Source organism: Corvus hawaiiensis, chromosome Z, assembly GCF_020740725.1.
Source record: "Corvus hawaiiensis isolate bCorHaw1 chromosome Z, bCorHaw1.pri.cur, whole genome shotgun sequence".
Taxonomy (NCBI): domain Eukaryota; kingdom Metazoa; phylum Chordata; class Aves; order Passeriformes; family Corvidae; genus Corvus; species Corvus hawaiiensis.
The window spans coordinates 29,611,632-29,629,192 of NC_063255.1; the positions used below are offsets into that span (position 1 = coordinate 29,611,632).

The 17,561-nt window shown below is 40.6% G+C and overlaps 1 protein-coding gene across 1 annotated transcript in view; it reads right to left on the reverse strand.

Annotated features, from left to right (window-relative positions):
• Nucleotides 1-1,205: 1,205 nt before the first annotated feature.
• Nucleotides 1,206-17,561, reverse strand: part of DGKQ (diacylglycerol kinase theta) — a 97,942-nt gene continuing 81,586 nt past the window's right edge. Inside the window, exons 19-23 of the mRNA XM_048292392.1 lie at nt 17,276-17,376; nt 12,989-13,135; nt 11,665-11,776; nt 9,939-10,091; nt 1,206-8,859 (exon numbers count right to left, since the gene is read on the reverse strand). Coding sequence (XP_048148349.1) covers nt 8,761-8,859; nt 9,939-10,091; nt 11,665-11,776; nt 12,989-13,135; nt 17,276-17,376 — 612 coding nt within the window. The 3' untranslated portion in view covers nt 1,206-8,760. The remainder of the gene's footprint in view (nt 8,860-9,938; nt 10,092-11,664; nt 11,777-12,988; nt 13,136-17,275; nt 17,377-17,561) is intronic.

Sequence of the window (17,561 nt, forward strand, 5' to 3'; positions counted from 1 at the left end):
AAGAACATTGTCTAACTGGCAATGAAATCCACATTGAAGTTAAGTTGGGATTTATCATGGTCAAACCCATCTTTCGCATTCTCAGACACCAGCTCCCCTTGTTAAGAAAGTGGTTATAACCAGATTCCAAGGAACAAGCCTGTATGGGCAGGGAGGGACTGCTGCAAGTTGTCTACTCTTCTTGCTGTTGTCTCAGCTCAGAGGAGGGCAGGGGTAAAATTCATTTCGGATTTGGATGTTTTGTGGGTTATTTTCTCTTCTCTGTATGAAGTTCAGTGTTTTGTTTGCTTCCCCTCTTTTCCCAGAACTATAGCCCTGAACTGAGTTTTTCCATGTATGGTTTTTAAATGTAATTGTAGCTGCTTCAGAGCTTGTTGATTTGCAGTCCAGCAAGGAACAGTAAGGTTTCTCCAGAGGTGCTGGGACATAACCAAGGCCTCCTCAGTTCTGCAGCCAATTGCTCAACAGAGCGGGGAGAATCAATTAATTGCTCATTGCCAGAGGCAGGGTTACTGCAGCAGGGACAACCCAAGTGGAGATGTCCAGCTGATGGAACCCCCACCATCAGTGAAAGGCAGACCTTAACCTCCAAGGAGCAGTGGGCTGTGCACCTACAGTGGGGCAGTTTCCACATGGGCCCAGCTCACTGGACAGCCCTTCCACTTGTTCCAGCTGACTCCCTCCAAGCCAAGGCCCATGAGGTCTGGCCCTTGAGTTGTGCAGGCCAGGTCCACCACTGCTCACCTGAGCCAAGCACAAGGCTATGCGTGAGCCTGTTACCCACAGTCTTAAAACACCACGTCATCTGTTTGTAGAGAAGTGCAAACAGGGCAAGCAATTGTACAAAACTACCTTGGAAAATCTGGATCATCATTAAAGTAACTCAAGACACCAGAAATACTTAACACACTGTGTGTAGTGCTGTCACAGGAAGACCTTACCAATTACAGTAAGTGCTGTCCACAGAAATAAGGGTTCTAGAGGTGCTTCAAAGTTGCAGGGATCAAACTTAATGCCATCTTACAAATGAAAACATATGAAATCACACTGTTAGAACACAGCTACCCTTTCACAGGGCAGGACCCAATCTCAAACAGCAAGGCTACAGAATTCCTGTAAAAGCAGTGTCCAGCTGAGATAAAGTATGTTTGCCTCTGCAGAAGTGTATTCCACTATACTTAAAGCATAACTACTCCACAAGCATCCAGGGTAGAAGAGATGTTGTATTTTTCACAGCAAATACTAGTTACAGATCTCTGGAACTTGTAAATAATACTTAGAATACAATATTTCATATTGGTGCAAAATGTACAAACACAAAACATGTATTGCAAAATATACACAGAATTGTTCTAAGAACAGAACCCCAAGGATGAACAGATGTTTAAATATAAGAGAAAAGTCCATCTTTTATAAATTACTGAAAAAATATCTATTACTACACTAGGTATGTTATTTGTAACCACAAATAATAGTGACATGTCTCATTTGCAAGGCAGACACTGAGAAACAAGTTACATCATTAAAAGCTAGTTTTTGAGACCAATCCACAAGTGTGATAACGCATTACTGATTTGAGGCACATAGTGTGGAAACCGTTTTCAACCACTTTAATGCTTGTACTTAGGCTTTTTTTTTTTTTTCTGAGAATTAGGCAGATGCACAAAGAATAAGCACTAGACAATAACTTGTCATCTTATGTTAGTTTATTGGGTCAGGATTATTTATTACCGATGTATTGGAACATTCACAAGAAATGCTATGAGACACTTTAAAAGTGTCTTGATAATAGAACAGCATTCATACAACTGTGTAAGTTGGATGATTTAAATAACCAGAGGTGAAAAACAGTTATTTAAGCGATAGTTAAGTCATAGTTTGAGAAGAATTAAGATGTCATCAGTCATTCATAAGTAGGAGAGACACTGAAATCTATAGTGAATTACAAACTCTGATGCTTTGCATTCAAAGCAGAGATGTTCTCTTCCAATATTCAGAACTTGTAGCGCCAGGATACTGATTGCTACTAGCTATACCATTGCTAACTAAACTATCACAAGGATAACTTGCTTTGGGCATGTTTGGAATGCTAGAGTAATACAGCTATTGGTATGCTACAGATCCCCAAATTTTGCTTTAAAATAGCAGTGAAGGCTTTAAAAGCACCCAAAATTACACAATAAATACTCAGTAATACTTCAAGCACCTCTTGCTACCCAATTTGGCAAGATAAGCAGCACTAAGAAATGGATGCCATGGTGAGACAAGCTGTTAGCAGTTTGACGCAGGCACTCTTGATTTGGGCCTGCCTGCCTTCAGAAAGCAAAAGAGCTTGTGTGGCACACTCTGTGACAGTAAGAGAGAGAGGACTGTAAGTGCCAGACAGTCACCAGACTTATAACCTTTCTGTAGTCAAGCACAAGGGCAGGCTCTCTGCTCTTCAACCTGCAGTGATCTGTATGGGGGAGAAGCCCTGCCTTGTGAGGCTGATGTTTATATTAGGTTGCTGCCAGAGGTGTAATAGGGGATACACACAATATAAATGAAGCCATATCTTATGAAATCAGGTTGTTCCCTAAATAACACATTTGACCAGTGCAGAGTGACATGCTAAATGGGTATGCTGCCAGGAGAGCTTAGAGGGATAACTACACCAGTAACAGTGCCCTATTAAAAAATACTTTGCTTTGGAATAGATCTTTAATATCTACACACATTTATTTCAAGACTTCAACTTTTTCAGTACTGATCTGCTATAAAACCTTCTCATAAATTATCTTCACAAAAAATAAAGTCACTCTTTCAGCAAACATGTTCAATATAACACACTTGTATCAGTAGAAATTCTGTCCTGCGAGTCCATGGCAGAGAAACCATAACCCACACTTAAATCTCTCCAAAGCAACATAACCAGGACTCTAAAACCAGAAGGCAACTGTTCCATTAATTACCATGGTAAGCAGAAACAATGCTTCCAAAACACATGAAGAGTGCGCTGTTTCAGTGGACATGTATGGGTTTACAATCAATAGTCACTGTCCTGTAAACATTGAAACTGCCACTCTAACTGCAGGTTAAGATTAGTAATTTGCATTCATTTCACTGCACTCCACACATACAATGCCTACACTGCTAAAAAAAACCAACAACACAACAAAACCATTAAATAGCAAAAGGAATGAAGGCTTTGGGCTGGATGTCTCCTAAGTGTCAAGTCAGTAAGTGTTGACATTATAAATAAAACTTGAACATTATTTTATGCATTATAGAAGCAGTCTAGTAAAACCTAAAACTTAGAATAGCAGCAAACTTGCTCAAAAACATACATGAACTTTCAGTCAGTCAGCTATAAATACATTCTGCGATGTGAGAAGCCATCTCTATCCCCAAGCAGGCTTTCAAGGAGAACACAGTGTTAGACATGGATGGGGATCAAGAACACTGCAGTCAGAGAAACTCCTAAACAATTGTATTCTACAAACTTGTTCTCATTGTTTTCTGAAAGTGCATCTTTGTATCTGTAGAATTATCCCCATATTTACAAAAAAAAAGTACAAACATTGCAATTTTGCCACACCCTAAGCCTATCTAACCTGTATTTTCTGTTAAGTGCAAAAAGTATAATGAAGTTACACATATTCGGGTGCATATAAGATCAAAGCCTGAAAATGATGCAACGTTGTCACTGGTGAATCCAAGGCAATTCAGTAGTTGCCAAATTTTTCTTTGCTGCACAGCTGTTAGATGGCTAAAGTAGAAGCTGAAGCAGAAATTAAAGAATATTCTAAGCCAAACTGACAGAGCAGCGCTTAGAGCTGGAACTCCATTCCCCCACTCTCCACACACATTCACCAGCACATACTCATACCTTCAATACCAGTTTCAGTACAGAGCTAGGCCCAAAGGGCAGGAGAGCAGCCTGGCAGAAAGCTGTACCATCACTCTGAAGGTGGTAAGGAAGAGATGTGGGGTGCAGACTGAAAGAGTCTTTACTGCCAGGTCTCTCAAGTGCACAACTCCAATAGACCCCAATACTGGCACTGGAATATGGACTAGAGACTATACAAGACAGAGTGTACCTGCAGTTGGTACATTATTAAATACATATGCAACCAAATCTGTTGTGTCTTCAACATAAGCCCTTTTTAAGTGTCACAACAGCTCGTCTTACCTTCTCCTCCCACAAAAAGAGGTTTCATTTGATAATGATATTTATATGCCAACAGGCTGCTACAGAATCACATGCATGCATAAATGCTAAGCAATTTGAAACAGATGATACTCAGATCAAGTGCATTATTTTCTCTTTAAAGAAATGAAATCCATACAATATTTGTAAGAGGGTAACTGTGAAGATGAACAACAATTGTCTATAATAGCTCATTTAGTTTTGTTCCTTAGTTAAGTCTTGCAGTGGACAGCTTCTTCCTAGTTTTTAAAATGCTACAATAGCCATTGCCATTGGTTTTAGACACACAGATACTTGATTAAAATCTAGAAAGAGCAAGCAGAGCTCAAACTGCATACATGCAGAGATTGTACTCTAAACACAGTTGTGCTTTCACTATATTGCCGTCATGTCTTGTTGGAAAGTGCAAGTCCTGCCTTATGTCTGAAACTGGAGAGAGAAAGAACCAGAAGTGAGTGCTATCAGAATGCTGTAACAGGGCAAAAGCTGTATAATTAGGCACTGTGGAAGGAAATACAATAAGGCGTATTCTTAAAGGGTGTGTGCGCATGTATGTATACACATGTATGTCCACACACATATATACACATATATAAACAAAAAGTTTTTGGCAAAAGAACCATTTCACCTAAAAATCAATGCAGTGAAAATACCAGCAATTTAAACTGTACAAATCAAGGGTAAAAGCCATGGGGAAAAAAGCAGCAAATTTTCTGAAGTAGCACCCATATCTCAGGGATGAGCTTTTGAATTTCGGTTCTACTAATTCAAGACAGAGGTAATGTGTTTATCCATCAAAACAGATTTTAACCAATTGACCACCTGCACTAATCTGCAACACTGGGGTATTTGAAAGGAACCACAGTTTTCAGGACCCTTCTCTCCCCAGTGTTGGCAATGCCTAAGTAGGACACTAGTAAAAGGTCAGGAGAGTGTATCTCAGCAGGTGAGATGCTAGTTGTGCTATTTGTGCCTGCAGTGGTTTATAGGCAAGGTAAAAAGGCAGTGGAGAGAGGATGAAAGAGTGTGCTCAGGATAGCAATGAGTCTGCATCTCTTCCCTGTCCACAGTTATAGCTCCTGGTCCTGCGTCCCTGATGTTCATTAACAGCTGTCTTGACGGAACTGAGCCTCTTCCCCAACACTTCTGTTGCTACATTATCTAAAGTACTTGGTCACGTGACCACTGGGTTCTCACACAATACTACTCAAAGAGCCCATATGGAGAATCATCTATCTGCCCACTGTCGCATAAATTATACTGCATTGTTACGTTAAGTGGAAAGGCTAAGTCTAAATGTTTCATATTAACAGCAAAGAGTTATCCCCTCCCTTCATGCAGGCCTTGTATACCCCAGAAGAAAATACCAGGTCTTCTCAGACACCATATGCAATGAAAATATGAGAATAAAAAATACATACACACATATATTCTTGATATAATGGCCTTTACAGAACCTGAAACATCTTAATAGAGGGGTTAATGAGTGAGTTTCTCCTTTTAAAAGCTTTACAGGGGGTTTTCTATCTCAACTGCCCAGGAATCTGTTTTGTCATCAAAAGACATTAAGAATAATCTTTTGATGCACAGAGGCCTTAGATGCTAAGAGTGTTTTTCTTAAGCTGTGTTTTCATTCCAGTGTGGCACTCATCTGCTCAAACAATATATGGCAGTTGGTTTCTGGGAAAAAAAGGAAAGGGAAAGAAAACCAAACTCAAAGCTTTCTTGCCCTCCACCACTGGGAAAAGAATACACTCATACTTCAGTGTCACCTTGCTACTGTGATGCTACCCCAAAACAGGCGTGTACAGAGTTCCAGGGATGGGAAATGTACTGGAAGAATATGCCACAGCAAGGGGCCCTTTGATTAAAGTATTGTGATCTGTGAGTTTCATGTTATTTCAGATAACAGATACAGAGAAAAAGGAGAGACAGCCAGGTCCTTAACAAGCCAAGAACTTGAAACACTGTCAGCTACATGCTGCAGGATTATATATGCCTGGAAAAATAGTATGACAGGTTTGTTTGTTTATTTATTTGGGCTGCAGAAGACAGTCTGTACCAGCAATCTTAAAATTTATGCATGTTTTCTGTAACAAGAAGTCCAGCTTCCATTACTGAGTCAGCAACTGGAAAGTAGACCATGCATTCTTTCTGCTGCCCCAAGGATACAAAGCAGTTTCTCTGTCTTTCTGGACAATTATGAAGCAGCAGCCTATTCCAGATTTCCTCTCTAATTTGTGAGCTTCATTCAGAGAGTGCACATCCTGAAATACAACACTTTATCCTCCCTACTTGTAATGCTGGTACCAGGATGCCAGAAGAGGTCCAGCTGACCTCTCATGCCCAGGTTCTAAAGAAGATAACCCTGTATTTAGAGATCAGGAAGACAAGACTTTTAGCTCTGTACTATCCAAACTATTTCCTTCACAGCATGAATCCAGTTTTTGTGCTGAATAAAAGTTAAGTTGTAGTCCACGCTGTTGGACCTGAAGAACATCCCCAAATTCAAATTAAGAATTTAAACAATTAACAAGAGGTTTCACTGAAAACAGGAGTTATTCCTCCAACTGTATCTCTACCAGAAAACAGAGAAGGAATCACTAGATTGAAAGGAGAAGCTGCAGGCATCTGCCATTTTTCCATAACTGTTTTGTCTCTCTTTATAGCTTTAGCTGCATCATTCTGTTGCTATAGATGACATTCACACCCTCATTGCACCATGACTGGAAAGCAGAAAGCACATTTCTGAAGCACACTGCTGAAGCTGGCACAGTGCTGAGAGTACAGGCTCATCACCAAGACCCAGCAAGAACTGCCTCAGCACGTAACTGGCTCCATCACAAAATGGCTTTTGCATATTTCAAAGTTACACTTAAGCCCCCTGAAGCAGCTACAGATGTTTTTCTAGACACACTGGCAAGAGGGAATGCTCCTAAAGCTGACACTCAAGTGATGAATTCATGCCACCCACAGATGAAACAGTTATTACTGTGCAACAGAGGACGAGTAAGCCCACTGTCTGGCTAAGTGGGCTCTAGCCAGCATGGCTTAAGTAGCTCCAAGCAGCAGATGCATACAAGTGGCAAAACCTTGCAGGCCCCACCCCCTAGCCACAAGTGGTTCACAGAGCCCTTTGTGTATGATGTTGACCCAAAGTGAAACGTTCAGTCCCTGGGCAACCATGGTGAGATGAGATGGCAGAGATGTGAGTGAAGAACAACATGACTACAGACATGGATAGCAGATGTAGACAGCATATGGCAGGACCAGCATGGCTGCTCCAGCACCAGTCTCTAGCACAAAGCTGTAAAAGGAGTACTGGATCCCCACACCTTCAGCAGATGGGTAAACACAGAGAGCTGATCTTGGCCTCACAGGAGCTGATGGGGAAACAGCCTCTGAAGAGCACACACTCATCCAAGTGAGATAAGACAGTCACTGTGTCCCTGGGCCCACACCTAATAACAACACCCATCAAAGACTTGAGAAGCCTGACGAGGTAAGTGAATTTTCATGATGCCTCTCGCATTCGCAGTTATTTGAAGCCTAGAGCATGTTACATGCATACTATAGGCTTCAATACCTGCTAAGGCTCCTCAGCAAAGCTATGCTGTACATAATACCGCTCTAACATGTGACTGTGCTAATTTACTTAACTGAACACTAAGTGGTACTTCTTTTAACCTAATTAATGATGATTCTTGAGCTTTCTGTTATATAATAGTACAAATTCATGAAAATGAAACAACACAAGTAAAGTCAAGACGAAAAGTCTGGTGTCAAAGATAATGGTTTCAGGGACAGAAAAATATTGGTGTAACATAATACTGCATTGGGTACTTGTGTTCCCTTTAAGAGTTGTAGCTGATGAAATTCAAATGCCTTTTAAAACGGGCTTTGGCTGAATAATGAGAAACTAAGCTACAGTTGAAAAAGTGCTCTACAGGCTGTTTTCCCTTCATTCATGCTGTCCAAATACTGTTGAAGTAAACGCTCTGAAATATTTTGACTCAACTGTTCTAGTACTTTCTCTCTTCCCAGTGCTCTAGGATCCTTTTATAGAAATAATCTCTCCTGTGTTTTGTATTTTTCTCTTTACACTTGTACTGTTTCAGCTGTGCTATTTGGACTGATCTAAGGACTTCTCAGCAACTCATGTTTTTGCCTTTTTTTGGTTAGGATGCTACTGTGAGCATTAATTTAAAGAAACACATTTTCAGCTATAGAACAAATAAAAAATTATCTATGGAATGATATTCTTTAAGAAGGAGCTGAGACGAGGGAAGGATTTTTTGTGAAGGCAAATGCAGAAATCTCAGCATCTTGGAATCTCTGTTTGGCTGGGAAACAGCTTACAGAAAAGCAACCCAAAGTAAACATTTCAGATGAGACAAGTGGTACATAACAGTTATTTGTGACAATGAGGCACTATCTTTGAAAGACAAAGAAGAACCCAGTACTATCAAAATGTAATGAAAGGCACGCTCATAAGCAACTCTCTTCACGAGTTGTCTGCACTGGGTTTTACTGAACCAGTGTGGTGTCTAGGTGTGGATACAGGTCTCCCCTTAGCGTCCTCCTTCAGAGACTGACACACCATCCACTTTCATCTCTTTCAGGCTTCCAGTTTTTTTCTGCTTCTGCTTGGATTTTTTCAACATATGGACCTAAAATTGAAAAATTTAAAAGAAAGTGAGTGAGTATTAAAATATCTGTGATCACCAATAAGCTGATCTAAGGCAACTAATAACCAAGTAAAAAGCTGGAACTGCAACAGAAAAACATTTAAAAACACAACTGTCTGGTGCACCTATCCTTATAAAGCTATAGGATTTACTGGGTTTTTTACATAAACATATACACATTATGTATATGTATGTGTGCATATATATTCCTGTACACACATGTATACATACCCATATATAGAGAGAACTAGTCAGCAGCGGACAAGTTAGGTTTGCTCTCTCTCTCTTTCTCTTCCCCCGGCCCCCCCCACCCCGCTTCTTCTCATGGAAAGAACAAAGTTTCAACATAGTCTGAAACTTTGAGGTATGACCCACTCATTTCTCCTCAGTAAGGGCAATTGTTCTGGTAGCACTCCCAGTACAGCTACATATCCTCTGAGCTTGCCTGTAGCAACAAATTTCCGTGAGTTGAAAAGGCATCCTTAAGGTAGCAGGCAAATGTGTAGACTGGTGTGCACCATAGTAATCTACTGCAAAATGTTTATTTCACAATTTCAAAGTCAAGAGTGAAGTTAAATTCTCGGGGAGCTGATTTATGTACATATTGAGATAATAAAGAAAAAACAGACACTGATTACTCCTAAGTCTCTTTTTCATGGACTCTGCTCCTCTCTTACCAATTTTTCTCCTTTGATACTACTGTCTGACAGACCTTCTCTTCTCCAGCAGACTGATTCCTACCTTGCACACTGCACTACTACCATGGCCTTTATTAACTGTGCCCTGCTTCAAGACTTCAAGCAACACTGCCTGCAGATGTCAATACAGGGATAAAAATTAAGTCACTGGGCCAAAGCATAGGGACCATTTTTGTAAACACAAGCCTCATCTGAGCCACTAGAGAGAGCCCTCAAACCATCCTCTTTAGAAACTGCTTTGTCAGTTACCACACAGTGCTGAGCAGCTCCTTTAGGGTTAAGCATCGGAATACACAGACAAGCAAGATAATACAGTAACATCCAGTGCAGGAACAAAGTCTAAGAGAAACCTACAGCCAGTACCTTTGGTCCTGCAGCAGAAATTATAATCTGGCCAGGGGCCTGAATCCAGGGCTCTCCATCAACTTGAACTGGAATTGGCTTTAGGAGTGTTACACGGAAATACGAGCCTTGGGCTATGCGGATTCCTGATCGAAAACCACCTTGGACTTGACCCTGTTAGGGAATAAATGCCAGGATATCAATCACCCCAACTAACAAGAAGTACAAATACTAGCTGCAATTCAACTGGGTAGATATTACTTTATTCTCATCTGACATTTTAAGTTTCAGCTAAAAAAACTGCTTAGGCAAAACTAGGATGCCTTTACTGCCCCAGCGTTAATTATTTCAGCTAGTCCAGGAAGGAGAACTCGGATACCCCTGACGGCTGTGGGAGGCAAAACAACTTCCACAGCAAAGCCACTTGTACACAAAGGTTGGGCAAGGAGCATACACTCACAAAGGTCTTGTTTGCTTTGGCTTCCCTCTCTGTAACACAGTAAATACTTCTAAAGACACCTAATTGTACACACAGACTTCAGCACATGTGAAATTCTAAAGTCTAAAAGCACTTTATTAATCAGAGAGTTTTTCCAAACTCAGCTCCATATAGCTACAGAAATACATACATATACACACACTGAACTTCTTATACACATACTCAACTACAACTTGACAGCTGAGTTAACGTTTTAGAGTTAACTGTAGAAGTGAAACAAAGTGAACTTTGCTGCTACACATACTCTAGGGGAATGTGTGCAGAAACCAAACATGGGAGTAAAAACCTTATTATCACGAACCCAAGGCACAGGTTTGTTAACATTTATACTCCAAAGCTGCTTCTACTTTCACAAAAAATTTAAGGATCTCTATCAAAACACTTCTTTAGTGTCTTTTAGAAGATCTAAGTTACAAAATGGTAAAGTTGACCAACACCAAAGATTGATCAAGCTCCACAAAATTTAACCACCCACCTTTCCACTTTTGGTGGCTTTATGGATTAATTATCTCTAGTTACCTGACCACATATACTTTTTTAGCAGCAGATTTCTTTAGATAGTGGTGAAATATGAAGACAAAAATAACCTACCATCCCACAGGACTATGTTACTAACAGCAGACCATTGTAAAAGTATGTAATACATGAAAGAATTAAAGTTGCATAAGTTGAGTCATAATAGTCTTTGCAGAACAGCATACCACCTGCTTGACATAGCATTCAAATCAAGAGCAGCAAGTATCAAATTCTCAGCGATAGGGTTTGGAAAGCCTGTGGCAGATAATTATAAGGCAACCTGTCTTGATGGAATCTCCACTGTGATTGTGATGAGGTATGACAAGATTTTTCACAGCTACACTAGGTGAAGAGGGCCTGTTTTTGTAATATTAGAATAAAATCTTGTTTTCATCCCATGAACTGTTCCATTTTGACACCATGATACCTGTTATGAGAAAGCTAGTGCATTCCATAATACATGCACACACTTGCATTTTACATATATATATTGCATTATATATATATGCACACATATATGTTTCTCTACTTGATTCAAAGTCTAGTTAAATCATGAAGCATTTCCCCATGGATTTTTAACAAGTTCTGAATTCCTATTACTTCTTCTTATCTGACCTTAACAAAGAGGTGTAGTTTTTAGGACTATGCACTTGCAATGCACTGTCTGTTACAGAAACAAGCCTGTCCCATAAAATGTGTGTTTCTTCTGTGTTTACTGGGATGCCAACTCACCATGTGAACGACGCCAGTCACACCAACCACTTCCAGCAGGCCGTCATCGATGCGTGGCTTCTCAAAGCGGTTGTCACTCTCAGACCCCCAGAGGTCAGCTCCAGAGCCCCAGCTGTGTGGAGAGCACATCAGTGACCATCTGTGGGCCTGTGGTCTGCCCCCACGCACACTCCCTGGTGCCCTGCTAAGGGTGGCTGGTTTGTCAGGCTTCAAATGCTATACACACTGTGCTCCTGCACCAGCTGAAGGGAGCAGTTTTCCTGCATTGTAAACGCAGGAACTGTTTTCCTAAAATCTGGAAGAATTTTGATCAGATCTTTTAATAGAAAAAGGAGTGAAGTAAATAGTTTCCATGGGAAAAGAAAATAGGAATAAGGTAACTCTTTAGAGTTTTAGTTTGCTGGGAAATACAGCTACACTAACCTTTAACTTTCAAGTCTGAAGAACTTAACATAGCTCTTACTGGCCTTGACAACATTCATGGAAGCCACTGAAGAGAAACTAAAGCTAAAACAATTATCAAGATTTTATTCTTGTACCTGGCCAAAAGCACTCGTAGTTAGGCAGATATTCATGCACTTCAGTCCTCTGAAATGCTTCTGACAATTTAAACCCTGCTGGTTTTTGTGCAGTACTGACCCTTCCCACTCAAATCACTTGCTTATTGTTTTGGTCATGAAGTACTCATCACTTAATTGGGATCTTTTCTTCTTCACAGCTCTCATGTGCAATGTGTATTTGTGTACACGTGCAATGTATGTGCACATGTGTGTACATGTAAAAAGACGTATTTGAATAAAACATTTTCAGACCAAAATGCAAAGAGATACAGGTTGTTTAAGACAAGATAGTACTTGAAAAAATAATAGTATGGCAGCACTAATTACCTGCTGGTTTTGTGCAAACAAAAAACCTGCCTCTATCAACATCACATCTAAGGAAGCCAGATCTCCTGTGGATTTGGCTTCCATTCTTCCACAACAGTAACTCTAGCTCCCTGCAGGTGTCAAGGAAGCACTCACAGGCCTGTAAAGGTACCTGAACTGTGGGTTTTCCACAGCTACCCAGGTAGCATCACATACTCTATGTACATTGACCAGCTGTCTGAAGCACCTGGGCAGTGTTTGACAGTTGAAATCCATCTGGCCTTCACTGCAGGAACTGCTTAGGTACCTGGTCCCTAGCATGTCAGAAAGCGTGTGCAGGTTAAATCTCTTTGATCCTGCTACCTAACTATTTGACATTTGGTACTGAAATACGAAGTAGCAATTCTATACATACAGTCAGGCATGCACCCACAACAGATCCTTCCTCTCCTTTTTACCTGGGTATATTAATAAAAATGAGTCCTTCTATACTTGGTAACTCCACCTCGTGCTGGTCCACTTGCAGCTTTATGTCCTTGTGAAGGTTTCTTGTATGACTTATCTTCTGCAGCCCAACTTTCACGTAAACTCCCTTGTTGTGAAACCTAGGAGCAGACAAGCATCCTGTAACCAAAATGTAAGGCCAGGCAGAGCACTCTTCCCTGTATGTATATCACTATTGTCCTCTAGCAGGTATGTTTAAAGAGTTTTTCAATTAAAACCCATTTCAAATTCTTCTAGCTTTACTGCAGAAACAAAGCATAAGCCATGAACTCCTACTTTACATACCTTTACTTAAGGGATGATTCTTCTGTTGAGACACGTGCAGATTGTGAAATTTGATTAGAGAAAAATCATCCCTTCCCAAAGTGTTGCCTGAATACAATGCCTCTTTGAAATGTAAACTCCTGGGCTGGAAGATTACATTCTTGATTAAGACTTAGAGGTCGTCATGACCCATTTAAAGTTGTTTTCTCGTGCAATGCTACAATACTTATGGCACAAAAACATTTGAAAATCTTTGCTGTACACATTCCTAATTAATTTGAAATATACTCAGCTGCAGAAAATTAAAACGGGCTTAGTAATCCCAACTTGTGACAGTGCTCTAACATCTCTAATTTTAGAATAAAAAAGATGAGGAAGATTTTTATGGCATCCCTAGAAATGGCAAATTTTTTTAAGAATAACATAAACAAAATATAGTTAAACACAGAGACTATTTTCTTCTATAATGGAAACCTTTGGGTACACAGCCTTCAGGGCAACCTTAAAATAAAAAGCATAAATTTCCATTATTTGACCCTACTAGCACATGGGTGTCATCAGAATTCAACTCTGCAAAATTTCTCTAGCATTATGTCTAAATACCATAGACATTCAAGTGGGGAAGACAGCCAGTGCAGGTTACAGCCAAGTTTTCAGACAGAGATTTTTCAGTCATCTTAAATTATTACACTGGGAGTGATTAGTCCTATGTCCTAAAAGTTTAAAATAGCATCAAATTAAAGGTACCTCATGTAAACACCATTTAACATACACTTCTCCTCTAGACAAGATGTATCTATGCTAAGACAGGTTTTGTCTAATTTGGATACAGTTGAAAAATACTGGAATATTAGTAGGAAACAACATTTTCAATATCCCCAAGAAGTATTAATTTTTGTTGCATGAAGAAGGAAACCTTCAGAAATGGAAAGAATACTTCACAGTACCCTAACTGCAGAACAGTTGTGTATCTCTGTAAAATAAGTCTAAACTTGCATTAAATTGTGCAGAATATTCTTTCTAACCTTGCAGCTTGAAACTGCTTGCCACAGCAATCTCCTGCCATTTTGGATGGCATGAACAATTCGTGATCTCTTCTGTAATACACAGTCCTGGAGACTGCTCCAGGAATGATGTGGATGAAGAACCAGATGCCCCCTCAGCAAGCTCATTGACAACACAAAGCTGGGAGGAGAGGCTGATACCTCAGAGGACTCTGCAGCTTGTCAGAAGGACCTTGACAGGTTGGAAAGATGGGCAGAGAGAAACCATCTGAAATTCAATGAAGGAAAACTGAGGGTCCTGCACGTGGGGAAGAATAATCCCATGAACCAGCACAGGCTGGGTGCTGAGCTGCTGGGAAGCAGCTCTGTGGAGAAGGACCTGGGGGTCCTGGTGAATCTCAAGCTGTCTATGAGCCAGCAGTGTGCCCTGGGAGCCAAGAGGCCAATTGGATCCTGGGTGCATTAGGAAGAGCATTGCCAGCAGGTCAAGGGAGGTCATCCTGCCTCTCCGCTCAGCCCTGGTGTAGCACATCTGGAGTTTTCTGTCCAGTTCTGTGCTTCTCAGTACAAGAGAGACATGGGGCTTCTGGAGCAGGTCCAGTGGAGAGCAGGAAGGACGATTAATGGACTGGAGCATCTCTTTAACCAGGAAAGGCTGAGGGAGTCGGGCCTGTTCAGCTTCAAGAAGAGAGGGAACCTTATCAATGTCTGTAAGTATCTGAAGGGAGGGTGTCAAGAGGATGGAGCCAGGCAGCAAGCAAGGACAAGAGGTAATGGGGAGAAACTGATGCACAGAAGTTCAACCTGAACATGAGGAAAAATTTCTTTACTGTGTGGGTGACCAAGCACTGGAACAGATTGTCCAGAGAGGGTGTGGAATCTCCCTCACTGGAGATATTGAAGAACCATCTGGAATGCAATCCTGTGCCAAGTGCTCTGGGATGACCCTGCTTGAGCAGGGAGGTTGGACCAGATGACCCACTGTAATCTCTCCTAACCTAACCCACTCTGTGATTCTATGAATGAAGGCAGTTGCCCTGATCATTAAATTTTACACTGTAAAAAAAACTCACTGTCACAACATACACTATTTTTATCTGCCCTGCAATGCCGTATCGGCGTTGAATTCCTGCAGGGATGTTAGTGCTGTACTTTGAGCTGTTAGCTAAATGTAAGCAGTCCACAACACGTAAAGAGACTCTACTCAGTACGGCCAAAGAGCACACAGCTCTTGGGATGTTTATCAGTTTAAGGTCTTGCTTCAGAAGAGCATTAAAGCTCATATTTCTTCCAAGGACTACCTGCAATTTCTGTTGCCACAACCTGAAACTTCCTGTTCCGCATTCAAGAGTAGCCAGTTCACATGCCAGCAGCCGCTGCATCTTGCATTAAGTAGATACCATTTTTAGTTAATTTACTAGGAATAATAATAATAATAATCTAATATTACTGACAAGAGCGTGCACTTGCTTATCATGGGGAAGCATAAAGTCAACTATTTTAACAGTCATTGTCACAGGCAAAGGTAAATATCATGCGTCAGCCTGCACAAGCTTTTTGTCTTCTGCAAAAATGTATCTCAGTATCAATTCATTATTTCATGTTTCCTTTCCAAAAGTATATAGCCCTTCAGATTTGGGGGGGGGGGGGGGGGGGGGGAATTCTCTTCTTTCCCACAAGCCCTTCAAGTCACCCTGCAAGAATGATACCAAGACTTTGTCCACTGCACTATGGATGCTGCAGACTGAGATGAAGATTACAGGGATGAAAAGCACACAGCCAATAGCAATCAAAGTATATCCCTTAAATGCAGTGGCAATAAGAAGAGCATGCATTTTTGAAATGCTGCAGCTTTGCAAACATGGAGTAGTATATTTTGAAGAAAGAAGGAACATAACTTGCACATTATATGAAGTACACAAGTCCATCTAGAAAAGTTTTGTGTACCAGAACGGGCAGTGCAATAATTGCCTGATTTTATTACCTACAATACTTTCAGTCCAGCGTATTGAAAATGCAAACCAGTTCCTAATAGTAACTTATGTACCAGGAACCACCTGTGCTCACACCAACAACTGTATTAGTCAGCTTTTAAGAAAAGCACCATGAGCAATGCCTGTAATGATAGACAGAACACTACAAGATAGGTCAGATTACACATCATTGCACTCATGACTGGTCAGAGAATATTTTTAATAGTTACAGTTTGAACACTGCATAGTTGTAACTGGCTGTAACTCTGGCAACCAAGAGACAATTTAGAAAGCATTTAATCATAAACATAGGGGAAAGCAAACAAAACCAGTTTCTACCAGGAATTACTGATTAATTACACAGATGTGATTTCTTTTGCTCATCAATTCCAGTGATTATGGGAAGAAGAAAAAGTCCCATTATTGGTTGATATGCTTGCCAGAAAGGGGAAGGTCTCTCAACACCTTTTTAATAACGTTCTCCCTTGAGATACAGAGATCCTTAATATCAATTAATCCTTAATACCAGCATGCAGGTGCTACAACAGCACTAAGCAAAACTGGAAAAGGTACAGAAGAAGTTCTGAACACTTCTGAGCACTTCTGAACAGTGCTTATTGCTCAGGTAGCAGCACTGCCCTCACTCTTGCTGAAGGCTTTGAGCAAGAGGTATTTCCACTATCTCAAAATTTCACTCAACTCAACAGTGAAGCTATTGGCATACTAAGAATACTGAAGGACAGTGACATGGCTTCCAAAACCTGCATTGGTGCTCTCTCTTGGTAGAGGAAAAAAAAAACAAACCAAACCCAGACAAACAGAACACAGAAATTTTGTGTCTGTGACTTCCTGGCTAGCTTAATTCCTCCTTGTCCCAGCTCTGCCACAAGCAATATTAGTCTGTGGATACCTGTAGCGTTGAAGATTATCAGCTGTAGTGTAAATTTGAAGTAATGCAATACCACAGAATTGACCTTCACCCTAGTTGCCCCAGGATTACCTGCTATTAAATTTCCCTGGTTCTTCTTCCCTAGCATGATGGAAGTCCAAGCTCAACTCTGCATCAATGCCAAGACCACAGTAGTTGTTCATCTGTACAATCTGACCAAAGGAAAAAGAAAGGTATAATTTCCTGCTTACATTTATACATGAAAAATGAAGACGTTCCAACAGTTTTCAACAAAAGCAAGCTTTGCAGATGATTCTTCCAAGTCACTTGCATCTTGACAGATTCTGGAAAACATTTTCCAGAAACACTGCACTAAAAATAAAGTTGCATGAACAAC